The sequence below is a fragment of the Somniosus microcephalus genome, chromosome 25, assembly GCF_052327205.1.
Source record: "Somniosus microcephalus isolate GS21.2 chromosome 25, FLI_Smic_1.0, whole genome shotgun sequence".
Lineage (NCBI taxonomy): Eukaryota > Metazoa > Chordata > Chondrichthyes > Squaliformes > Somniosidae > Somniosus > Somniosus microcephalus.
The window spans coordinates 27,722,188-27,735,532 of NC_141011.1; the positions used below are offsets into that span (position 1 = coordinate 27,722,188).

The following is a 13,345-nucleotide window of genomic DNA, read 5'->3' on the forward strand; positions in this document are numbered from 1 at the left end:
TCCGGCATCTCCACACCACAGCAGAGGTGGTGAGGACTATGAGCGCAGGCGCGCCGCTTGCACCTCCCTCAGCAGAGGTGGTGAGGACTATGAGCGCAGGCGCGCCGTTTGCACATCCCTCAGCAGAGGTGGTGAGGACTGTGAGCGCAGGCGCGCCACTTGCACACACCTCCTCCTCTCCCCTTCAGCGCGCGGAGGTGATTCCGCGCCTGGCACGCGGCTGGTTGCGCGCGCCTCGAGCGAGAGAGAAAAAAGGACCAAAGGGATGGTGGGCGCGTGCGCACTGCTCCCTCACTCACCCCGCCCCCCTCGGGTCGCCTCACTCACTCACAACAAAACCGAGCGGCTGGAGTCTGGCGCTGTCCACACTCACATACACACACACAGAGCGAGCGGTCGGGCTGAGGAGTTGTTCACGGACAGGCATCGTGAGGAGAGGAAAGAAAATAACTTCCATATAAACCCAACAAAGAAAAATAACGGTTATCCGCCTTATTAAAGGGCATCGGAGGGCGAGAAGGAGGGGAGGGGGGCAACCCTGCCCTTCAGGCGATTCGAGATTTTTCTTTTTTAAGTAATTGTGTGAGGGGACAAGAGTGAGTAGAAACCGTTTCCCCTTTTCTCCCTTATTCAACCCCTCAACATCTCTTGGCCTCGTTATAAGCCGTCAGTTGTCCATCACCTACCGGCCAAGCCGACCCACCCACCGGGGGGGGCGGGGGGGGTGTGACACCTACTCCTGGTTTAACGGTAACGTTTTCTTTATTTTTTTTTCTTCACAGGCTCCCTTTCCTCGCCCCGGGGCGAATAAGGACGATCGCTCTCCCGGAGCCCGCGGGCGGAGAAGCGGCGCGCCTGCCCACCCGCCCGCCCGCCCCTCCATCCCAGACAGCTGCCTCAGGCTGGCTCGGCTCCTCATCCATCATTGCCTCCCACTCCCCGAGCCCATTCTCCATCCGTAATTATTTGCTTCCCCCCCCTTCCCTTCGGGCGGCTGCGTGAATCATGTCCGCCCGGCTCTGGTTCGTGACAGATCGCCGGATCCTGCAGGATTACCCGCAGCAGGAGATCGAGCGCGCCCTCCGACAAAAATGCGCTGAGGAGGAGGTGGAATTTCGCATGGTCTTAATGGATGAGATCGTCATCACCATCGAGCAGGGAGCCTTGGGTAAGGAACAGCATCAATGCGTGCCCCTTTCAAAACAATTGATCATTTACATTCGTTTGTTCCATTCTTCGAAATTCTGACTTCGCATAGTCATTATTTCTTGCATTGTATCTGCCTTTCCATTCCTTCCAAGCATAATTGGTTGCGAACAGGTTTATTTTCCCCCTTCCAGTCCATTGCTTCTATACTGTCATTTTCTAATATGTTTGCACGTTCGGCAGATCTCGTATTTTAATCTTTCTTCCATTACATGGCTCATGCAGTATGATGGATTGCATCGTATTTTGCACACTTCCTTGTTTGAGTTGTCGTGCGGTGACAAGATTTCTTCCAAATGTCACTTCGACAGTTATTCGAAGAATCTCTTCCAGGAGAGTCCTCAAGATTAGACAAACATCCACGTATTATTTCTTTATATATTATAACTGTATTAATCAGCGAAATAGGCAGCAGCCTTTTTACCAGATTTGTTTTAAACAATCTATCTTATCTCCAATTTGTATCTGGTTTGAATATTGAAATAGGATTCTTTAAATCGCCACACTGTTAAAAAGATTTATTTGTTCATTCATCCTAGTACCAACTCCTCACTATAATGCTCTAATAAAACACGTTGCTCCCAATATTATACAAACCTGGATGGAACACCCTGATTATTTATAGTGTCCTTTTGTAGGGCTCCCAGCCTTATGAAATTATTTAAAATTTCAGAATGTCTAAAAGGTCTGAAAAGGATTTAAATATATATATGTATATATTATATAGATAGGTGATGGATTTTGTGATTTTTTTTTTTTGTAGAGGTTTGTTTAAGCCTTTCTTGCAAATGGTGAATGCATGTGGGTTAAAGAGTACAGTAGATAGCAAGAGTACAACCACTAGGTGTAAGGAGGTAATGATTTCTTCTACAGTGTACTGTGCTATGTTCCTGTTAACATAATTTTGCAAACCTTCAAACCTGCATGCGTTACACATTCTGTATGACTACAGTTTCAGTCTTCAGCTGACGATGATGTAGCAATCCTAGTTTTTATTCCACAAAAAATATAGTATGGGAATGGAAAATAGATAGACATTATTATATTTCACACAGAGCGCAATATCTTTGCGCACATGATTAGTGGAATGGCAGAAACAGATGTCTTCTGCTAGACAAGGAACCCAAACATGGTTAAATTGAGGTCAGAAAATGATTGAAGAAAAGTTAATTAAAACATTGTTATTGCTTCATCTTTTGCAAGGGGGTGGGAAAAAGACATGATGCAAAGCTGGAACTTCAAGTATAAAGCTTGTGGTTCCTTTCATTGAGAGCAGTTATTATCTTTATGGCGCCAATAGGTGAAATCAGAAAAACATTTCCAGGTTGGCTGTCTGAAGATTGCATTGTGTGCTCAAGGATGAAGACAGAGAAGCAGACTGAAGACAGAACAAACACGTGCATAGAACAAAAACATGAAACAAACAGTTTGTGTACAGAATAATAGGTGGATTGCAAATGGGTTGCAAGAGTGTGGAGCAATCCAAAGGGTCCTGATGAAGCTTTAATTTGCAAGGGTTTATCTTATAGCTTTAAATCAAAGGAGCTGAATCATAGAATGATACAGCACAGAAGGAGGCCATTTGGCCCATCATGCCTCTTCTGGCTCTTTGAAAGAGCTGTGCAGTTAGTCCCATTCCCCTGCCCTTTCCCCACAGCCCTGTACAATTTAACCCTTCAAGTATTTATCCAATTCCCTTTTGAAAGTTATTATTAAATCTGCTTCCCTCATCCTTTTCAGGCAGTGCATTCCAGATCATCATAACTTGCTGAGTAAATGTCTTTCCTTATGTTGCCTCTAGTTCTTTTGCCAATTACCTTAAACCTGTGTTCTCTGGTTACCAACTCTTCTGCCACTGGAAACATTTTCTCCTTATTTACTCTATCAAAACCGTTCATGAGTTTGAACAGCTCTTATGCACTTTAAATTGTGGCATAGAGTACAAAAGCCAGGAAGTTATGCTAATCCTATATAAAACACTAGTTCAGCCTTAGCTGGAGTATTGTGTCCAATTTTTGGGCATCACACTTTAGGAAGGATGTGAAGGCTTTGGAGAGGTCACAGAAGAGATTTACTAGAATGGTTCCAGGGCTGAAGGATTACAGTTACATGGATAGACTGGAGAAGCTGAGGTTGTTCTCCTTGGAGCAAGGAAGGCTCAGGGGAGATTTGGTAGAGGTGTTTAAAATCATGAAGGGTTTAGATAGAGTAACTAAAGAGAAACTGTTTCCAATGGCTGAAGGGTCGATAACCAGAGGGCACAGATTTAAGGCGATTGGCTATTTGGTTGAGGTCCTGAGGACTGCTGGAGACCGTAGAGCTTTGTTGCTGAAGCTTTTAGAAGACACACTTCCGCAGCTTAATTTACTTGATGCTTTAAACATTGATATTAGAACATAAGAAATAGGAGCAGGAGTAGGCCAATCGGCCCCTCGAGCCTGCTCCGCCATTCAATAAGATCATGGCTGATCTGATCCTAACCGCCAATCTACTATCACTGAACCATCTCCTGAATCTAACAGAATTAGACACACGAAATAGGAGCAGGATCAGGCTACATGGCCCCTGGGCCCGCTCCGCTACCCACAGGGCCATGACCGATCCGAACCTAGACTCGTGTCCAAATTCCTGCCCGCTCCCCGTAACCCTTTATTCCCTTTACTTCTAGGAAACTGTCTATTTCTGTTTTAAATTTATGTAATGATGTAGCTTCTACAGCTTTTTGGGGCAGCATATTCCATGGACCTACCACCCTCTGAGTGAAGTAGTTCCTCCTCATCTCAGTTTTGAAAGAGCAGCCCCTTATTCTAAGACTATGCCCCCTAGTTCTAGTTTCACCCATCATCGGGAACATCCTCCCTGCATCCACCCGATCCAACCCCTTCACAATCTTATATGTTTCAATAAGATCGCCTCTCATTCTTCTGAACTCCAATGAGTAGAGTCCCAATCTACTCAACCTCTCCCCATATGTCCATCCCCTCATCCCTGGGATTAACCGAGTGAACCTTCTTTGTACTGACTCGAGAGCAAGTATGTCTTTTCTTAAGTATGGACACCAAAACTGTATGCAGTATTCCAGGTGCGGTCTCACCAATACCTTGTACAACTGAAGCAATACCTCCCTATTTTTATATTCTATCCCCCTAGCAATGAAAGCCAACATTCCATTGGCCTTCTTAATCACTTGCTGCACCTGCATACTAACCTTTTGAGTTTCGTGCACCAGGACCCCCAGATCCCTTTGTACTTCAGTACTTTCCAGTTTCTTGCCATTAAGATAATAACTTGCTCTACGATTTTTCCTGCCAAAGTGCATAACCTCACACTTTCCAGTATTGTATTCCATCTGCCAAATCTCTGCCCACTTACTTAGCCTGTCTATGTCCCCTTGCAGGTTTTTTATGTCCTCCTCACTCACTACTTTCCCTCCCATCTTAGTATCACCTGCAAACTTTGATATGTTACACTCGGTCCCCTCCTCCAAATCGTTAATATAGATTGTAAAGAGTTGGGGACCCAGCACTGACCCCTGTGGAACACCACTAGTTACTGATTGCCAGTCCGAGAATGAACCATTTATCCCAACTCTCTGCTTTCTGTTAGATAGCCAATCCTCCACCCATGCCAGAATATTACCCCCCAATCCCGTGATTTTTTTATCTTGAGCAATAATCTTTTGTGTTGCACCGTGTCAAATGCCTTTTGGAAGTCTAAATGCACTACGTCCACTAGTTCCCCTTTATCCACCCTGTATGTTACTTCCTCAAAGAACTCAAGCAAATTTGTCAAACATGACTTCCCCTTCATAAAACCATGCTGACTTTGTCCTATTAAATTATGTTTATCCAAATGTCCTGTTACTGTCTCCTTAATAATGGACTCTAAAATTTTACCAACCACAGATGTTAGGCTAACAGGTCTATAGTTTCCAGCCTTCTGCCTACTACCCTTTTTAAATAAGAGTGTTACATTAGCAGTTTTCCAATCTGCTGGGACCTTTGCTGAGTCCAGGGAGTTTTGGAAAATTATTACCAATGCATCCACAATCCCTACCGCCACTTCCCTCAAGACCCTAGGATGTAAGCCATCAGGTCCAGGGGATTTATCCGCCTTGAGTCCCATTATTTTACCAAGTACCACTTCCTTAGTGATTTTGATCGTGTTTAGCTCCTCCCCCCCCCCCATAGCTCCCTGTTTGTCCAGTGTTGGGATATTCTTAGTGTCTTCTACTGTAAAGACTGATACAAAATATTCATTCAGTATTTGACAATTAACTGAACAGAATTTTTTTTAATGAAAATGCGGAATGGTTGGGTGAAATTTGTTACTCCATCATTCAATTCTTTGAAAGTCAAGTTGTTCAAATTTTAGGCTTCATGTATGGTTATCATCTTCAATTCATTAATAAATGAGAGAAAGAACTCTCATTTATGTAGTGCCCTTCAAGACCTCAGGAAGTCCCAAAGTGCTTTACAGCCAATTACTGTAAGTACTTTTGAATTGTAGGCACTGTTGTAATGTAGGAAACGCAGCCGCTAACTTGCGCAGCGTCCCATAAACAGTAATGAGATAATTGACCAGATAATTTGTTTTGGGTGTTAGTTCAGGGATAAATGTTGGCCAGGACTGCCCTGCTCTTCAAATTGTGGCGTGGGATCTTTTACGTCTACCTGAGAGGGGCCTCGGTTTAACGTCTTAGCCAAAAAATGGCACCTCCTACAGTGCAACACTCCTTCAGTCCTGCACTGGAGTGCCAACCCAGTTTATGCTCAAGTCTCTGGAATGGGGCTTGAATCCACGACCTTCTGACTCCGAGGTGAGAGTGCCTTGAAAAATGCAAGTGTGTTATATTGACCATAAGGATATTTAGGGAACATTATCAGAATGTGAGTGTACTTTATTAATGGAAATAAAAATGTTGTTGTCAACTAAAATGAGAAATGATGTTGAGTCCATATTGAACATTGAATCCCAAAATGTGCAATAACCGATTATTGTACTGGTGTATTAACATGTGAGTCACAAAGGTTCTTAACCATGGAACTTTTCTGTGAAATATTTCTGGTACAAATGATTGTGTGCCAGCCGCCAGTGTATCTAGTATAAAGTAATCTACTGAGGTGTGTGTGCGTGCGTGGGCACCCATATCTGAAATTCAGACTGACAACAGAACAGTCTCATACGTGAATGACATTGAGTTAAGCATCACATTGCTGTCAGAATGACATTTTGTAGATGAAGATTCATCTTGTAATACAATCTGAAATGATTATGCTCAGTTTGGATTGGATGCATAGTTCATTTTAACATGTGTTGAGCTTTTAAAGTGTGTAAAGGTGGCTAGCAATTTATGAGATATCTATCGTACATTCGCTTAATGTCATTTAAAAAAAAAAATGTCTTCCTTCAAGAATGGAGTAAAAATTTAATAGCACTTGGTGGGAGGTTTTAACTGAATCTGCACTTGGGATTTAGCACCTCCGAGGAATTGTGCCCCAAAGTTATTTTAGTCTTATGACTAAATATGGAGAATTTAAAAAAAAAAAAATGAAGTATTGACATTAAAAAAAAAAACTTTTCTCTCTTTATTTTCACTATTGAAGTATGATTTATTTCAGGACTTTTGATTTAACATTTTGCTGTAATTGAAACAGGTCCAGAATAGCAGTACAACATATCCTGACAAAATTGTACCTCATGCTTGAATCTTACACCATACACGCAAAAATGTATTTCTTTGTCAGAGACTCAGCACAAACCAGCATTATGCGAGTACTTGACTTCCATTTCTAGTCTGATCTTCAGATTGAGACCCTGTATTACTAGAAGGCAATAAACGGCAGTTTTTGTTTTGAATTTGTGAATATGAACATGGAGCAAAAGATATACTAAAATCTGCAATTAAAAATGTAAAACTGATGTGTGTTGACTTTCTTTTGTTGAGATGTTTTATGTAACAAGCGGTTCACTGTCCCGCTTCAGCTCAGACTATGCTTTGAGAAATGGTGGTGTTGTATAAACCTTCAATTTCGTGAGTCCATTTTAATTGTTGAAGAGTTTGATGTGTATCTGAAGCTGTCATCCTCTGCTCTGTTGTCTTTCATTGCAATTTAGATCCAGCTTACGGATTGAGTAATGAGTTTCTTTCACAGATTTGTTCAAGACATTCTTACCTCCTTTCCAGATTTCAAAATTCATAATGGTTCATAAAGGTTTTGCAGTGGTTTTCATGGAGCTAAACCAACATTAATGCCTCATGTTTTAAAAGTATGTCGCATCCTGAAAGTTTGGTTGTTAGGGGATTGGTGTTTTCTTTCTAAATAATGATTTAATGGTGCTGCAGTGGGTCAGTTGGTCTAATATATGGTGGGATGTCATAGTCCGCTGTCTTACCGGGAAGGGGTTGAGTGGAGATAGGGTGCTTTCATACAAGGAGGGAGGACAAATCTAGTGGTTGAATGACCATGGACTGCACTTGCGCATTCCTTGTGGTATTGCCAGTCACCTGGCTTGCCTTTTCAGTTGGGCAGTGGTGTGTGCTGCAGGAAGAGCCGAAATATCTTTCAGAGCTGTAATTTTTATTTCCTTGTCCTCTGCATCTTGATGCTTGTTTTTAAATTCTCTCAATATGCTGTGTGACGATGCAATGAACTGGTCCGCATTTGTTGCAGTACTTGGTATTATTTTGAACTCGCATGACGTACTTTTTTTGCTTGTAGTGCATGTCACTGCTCGTGTGTTTAAGCAAGACTGGTAACAGCAGTGATATCTCGGCTGAATCACTTGTCATGACTGCATAAATTTATTTCCATATTGGTCTTGTTGCTCTGAAAGGAATATAGGATTAACTGCTTTCAAATTAGTTACTGTATTGTCCGCACAGTTTCTATGCAAGCAGGATCAGATGTACAATCTGAGCACTTAGGCTGCAGTCAAGTTGCACATGACCCTAGCGGAGACATTGGATGTACTGTAGCAAGGTTTGAAACTAATACTGGTCTATAGGAATGCTTCAATGGAAGAGGAATTGGGTTGGTGTCTGCATTATGATGCTAATATGTACGTACTTTATTAGGGTCCTGCGCACATGGAGCCACTGGCTTCCACAAATACCTGTGTATATGGGTCACTTTGTATGATATTGGACCAAACACAAAGGAATGTCTCAAATTCAATCCCTAGTTTATACTGAATTATCCAATCTAAACTGAGGTAGCTGTGGGGGGATGCTAAAATTGGTAATTGTCCCTATGCTAGGGAGGGAAACTGATTGACCAGAAGTCCTCTTGTTTTCTATTTTGTAACCCTTGTTGGAATGTGGAAATCTATGGACATCGGGTGAACACAGGATTGATGTCAGTTGTGATGCTATTGTAGTTAAATAGGCTGTCAAGGCTCACACGTTATGAATGGTTCCAAGACCAGGTATTCGGTGGCAGCTCCTGCCTTTAGAACTCTAGTCTCAGTCACTGGCGAGGAGAGAAAAGTGTTGAAAATTGGGTTGAGGGAAAAACTACACACATACATGCATTTTTTTTTAATATACGATAATAGACCATAAAAACTGCTGGTCTATCAGCTGCTTCTTTCAGCTGTTGATCCAGATGTTAAGTGCTTCTATAGCCCTAACTTTGATCAAGTTATGGTCTGGTGCTAGAGATTGTTTCCCCAAATCCCCTTGGACTTAATGGATCCAAGATGGGGGCCATGCCAGGGTGGGAGAGGGTAAGGGTTCACTGGGAACAAGGACATCAAAGGTGGAGAGGAGGGAGCGATTTAGTATCACTGCAAACGGAGCACCAAAGGTTGGACAGTTGAGTTTGAAAGTACCATTGTAGGTGACTTGGAGAGTTTTTTTTTGGAAGGATGCAGAAAGAAGTAGGGTTGGAAGGTGCTTGTGGGTGGTGAGGGAAAGCAGGAAGTGATCGTAGATGGCCTTATCTGTGTGAGATGATGGAAGTAGAGAGGCCACGTAAGATGGTGAGATCAAGGGGGTGTCCATCAATAGGAGAGTTTATATGGAGGCAGAGGTTAAGGGAGGGCAGTGAACTCTGGAGGGAAGGTAAGGCGAGTTGAGATGGAGGTTGAAATCACCGAGGATGCGAAGTCGCTCGGTGCAGATGTTTAGGGAGGAAAGGAGTGAGAATATCTCCGTGGGTGGGCGAAAGAGAATGAGGATTTTTAAATGAAAGGCGAGAAGGGTGGAACAAGAGGAGGTGCTCAACGGAGGAGGTGTCAGAGGAAAGGCGGGGGGAAAGGCCAATGTGAGATTTGGTGATGAGAATCAGCCTTGCGCTTACAAAATGCTATGGAGCATTGTTAAGCCTTCACTGGGGAGACATGCAAAAGTAGTGGGGGAAGAGATGCAGTCTAGTTTTGATCATTCCACCCCAAAGCTGAGGCAACACAATCAATTGATAACAGCATAATATTTATGGCATGCAGTCTATTGGGGAGACAGATATCACCCTACCACTCATCTCCGCTCCTGCCTCAGCTTAACTGCTGCTGGAACCCTCATCCATGCATTTGTTACCTCTAGACTTGACTATTCTGATGCTCTCCTGGCCATCCTCCCACCTTGCACCCTCCATAAACTTGAGCTCCTCCAAAACCCTGCTGCCTATATCCCAACTCGCACCAAGTCCCAATCACCCATCATCCCGTGCTTGCTGATCTACATTAGCCAATTCTGGCCTCCTGCACATCCCTGATTTTCAACACTTCACTCTTGGCGGCCGTGCCTTCAGCTGCCTTGGCCCTAAGCTCTGGAATACCCTCCCTAAACCTCTCTACCTCTCCTCCTGTAAGATGCTCCTTTAAACCTACTTCTTTGACCAAGCTTTTGGCCACCTGTCCTAATCCTGTGTCTCAATGTCAAATTTTGTTTGATATCATAGAAACATAGAAGATAGGAGCAGGAGTAGGCCATTCGGCCCCTCGAGCCTGCTCCGCCATTCAATGCGATCATGGCTGATCGTCCAAATTCAGTACCCGGTCCCTGCTTTCTCCCCATACCCCTTGATCCCTTTAGCCTTAAGAAATATATCCAACTCCTTCTTGAATATATTTAATGAACTGGCCCCCACCGCCTTCTGTGGTAGAGAGTTCCACAGGTTTACCACTCTCTGGGTGAAGAAATTCCTCCTAATTTCTGTCCTAAATGGCCTACCCTTTATCCTTAGACTGTGTCCCCTGATTCTGGACTCCCGACCATCGGGAACATCCTTCCTGCATCTAGTCTGTCCAGTCCTGTCAGAATTTTATAAGTTTCAATGAGATCACCTCTCATTCTTCTAAACTCCAGCGAGTACAAGCCCAATCGACCCAATCTCTCCTCATACGTCATTCCTGCCATCCCAGGTATCAGCCTGGTGAATCTTCGCTGAACTCCTTCCATGGCAAGAACATCCTTCCTCCGATAAGGCGACCAAAACTGCACACAATACTCAATGTGGTCTCACCAAGGCCCTGTACAACTGCAGCAAGACATCCTTGTTCCTGTACTCAAACCCTCTCGCTACGAAGGCCAACATACCATTTGCCTTCTTAACCGCCTGCTGCACCTGCACGCTTACCTTCAGCGACTGGTGCACAAGGACACCCAATCTATTGCCATTTAGATAATCTGCCTTCCTGTTTTTGCCACCAAAGTGGATAGCCTCACACTTATCCACATTATATTGCATCTGCCATGTTTCTGCCCAATCACCCAACATGTCCAAATCACCCTGGAGTTTCTTGACATCCTCCTCATAGCACACAAGCCCACCCAGCTTTGTTTCGTCTGCAAATTTGGAGATATTACATCTAGTTCCCTTGTCTAGATCATTAATATATATTGTGAATAGCTGGGGTCCAAGGACCGATCCTTGCGGTACCCCACTAGTCACTGCCTGCCACTTGGAAAAGGACCCGTTTATTCCAACTCTTTGCTTTCTGTCTGCCAACCAGTTCTCTATCCAAGTCAGTACCTTGCCCCCAATCCCATGTGCTTTAACTTTACACGCTAATCTCTTATGCGGGACCTTATCGAAAGCCTTCTGAAAGTCCAAATACACCACATCCACTAGTTCTCCCTTATCTATTTTACCAGTTACATCCTCAAAAAATTCCAGTAGATTAGTCAAGCACGATTTACCTTTTGTAAATCCATGTTGACTTTGTCCGATCCTGTCACTGTTTTCCAAGTGCTCTGCTATTACATCTTTTATAATGGACTCTAGCATTTTCCCCACTACCGATGTCCGGCTTACCGGTCTGTAAGTCCCTGTTTTCTCTACCACGCTCCTGTGAAGCGCCTTGGGATGTTTTACTATGTTCAAGCTGCTATATAATTACGGTGTTGTTGTTGCTTGGGATTTCCTCCTTTTCTTTTTTGTCCTTTTTCTCTGACCTTCCCCCTCCACCCCCCCACCGCCCCCCCCCACCCCAAACTGACAACCTGAGAGCCGAAAATGTCACGGAAGTCTGAGTAAGCTCACGTTGTACTAATCTGTGTGTAATTCAGCACCTGTATAAAAAAATTTAAAAATTGGTTGTACTACTGAGCAGCCTTCAGCAGTTCCATTGTTTATACTAAGCAGTTTTTACTACTTGCTGTATCACTTGTATCATTTTTATGAGATAGGGACCCAAATTTCTCTTTTGGTAATTTTAGTGGTAGTTGGTGCAAGAGCTTTGCCATCACATAGACTTTATCAGTAAAATCATTGCCAGGAAAGAAATGTCCCCCCTGGGATTGGTTTAGCTTTGTGCACTCGACTCGATGTGCTGCACTGTACTTTATCAAGCCAAAATCAGACTCGCAAATGACCAATTCAGAAGCTTGCCATTACAGCAGTTAAACTGAAACATTAAATATTGCAACTTTTCTCACTTTAAATTGTCCCAGCTCATGGTTTAGAGGCGAGACAAGTAATCTACACCCAGGCTTTTGCCAACATAACTTTTGTAACTGATCATCAGAAGGTAAATTGAGAACCGCTTGGGTGGTCTACCCTTTCTTTGTTGGGAAAGTCTCTCCCAAAAGTCTAGCGATCAAGAGTTTAGGGAATCATGGAAATGAACTCCTATTCTTCTGGCACAGCTTGTTTTGCCGCTTTGTGCTGTTTCACTTTTAAATTCCTTATTTGCCAAGTGAAGAAACTTCTGTTGAATTTAAACGAGGCAGAATAAGGAGCTTCCTCAGTTGCACTGACGGAGCCAAGCCATTTAGGTTTTAAGGCCTAATGTCATGTTTTTAACAATTATTTTCAATCCTGCGTATGGGTGTTCACCATTCATATATAGATTATAGATAGATAGAATGTAGTTGGATTGTTGGAGCTGAGCATGGCGGCCAGAGGCTGGACCGGAAGTGGGAGAAGCAGGCCCGGGCCGTTGGACCGTGGAGCCGGCGACGGTGAGGTGGAGGCCGCGGCGACCGGAGGATGTGTTGGGCGAGTCGGGCGGAGGAGCGCAGCGCATCGGGACGCAGCAGCAGACTCGACGACTCGCAGTCCGACTGAGAGGAGGGGAGCCGGGAATGGTGGCCAGAGGGTGAGCGGGAGAAGCAGGCCACCGCACGTGGAGCCGAGCCGGCAACAGTGAGGAGGACGGAGCGGCTGAGGGACATCGTGTTCCCACTGCCACTGGATGCCAAAGAATTGACTTTCTGAACACGGCGCTGTAAAAATAGCTGACGTGTCTCGGTGAGCTCCCACAGCTTTATTGTGGGAGTGATTGGGGAGTAAGCATTCCATTGTACTAGTTACATATGGCAAATAAAGAATCTTGAATCTTGAATGTAATGTAACCTCTGCACAGACCTTGGTCAGGACAGTCCAGATATGGCTATCTCTTTTGGATGGTGTTGAGACCTTCCAACCTAAAATATTTGAGGATGTGGACTTAGCCAAGATGGTAATACACAGCAAAATTATCCATGGATTTGTAGCCATTTTAAACCTCCAGAAGTTTGGGGATTCTAGATGACCATATCTGGGACTTTTCCCACCAATTTTTCCCCCCCTCTTCTCTCCTGAAGGTGTTGAGTCTTTGCTGGGATATACTTTTATGGGTGCCAGTTGACCATGCTTGAGCGAAATTAAGGGTGGCAAGTGATTTGAATATGTTGGTGGTTGGGGATCCTGAC

General features: G+C 43.9%; 1 protein-coding gene across 1 annotated transcript in view; it reads left to right on the forward strand.

Moving 5' to 3' along the window:
* The first annotated feature begins 268 nt into the window (after window positions 1-268).
* The window catches only part of rimkla (ribosomal modification protein rimK like family member A), a 79,504-nt gene continuing 66,427 nt past the window's right edge, over window positions 269-13,345 (forward strand). The window contains exons 1-2 of the mRNA XM_085966957.1: window positions 269-596; window positions 783-1,168. Coding sequence (XP_085823083.1) covers window positions 1,006-1,168 — 163 coding nt within the window. The 5' untranslated portion in view covers window positions 269-596; window positions 783-1,005. The remainder of the gene's footprint in view (window positions 597-782; window positions 1,169-13,345) is intronic.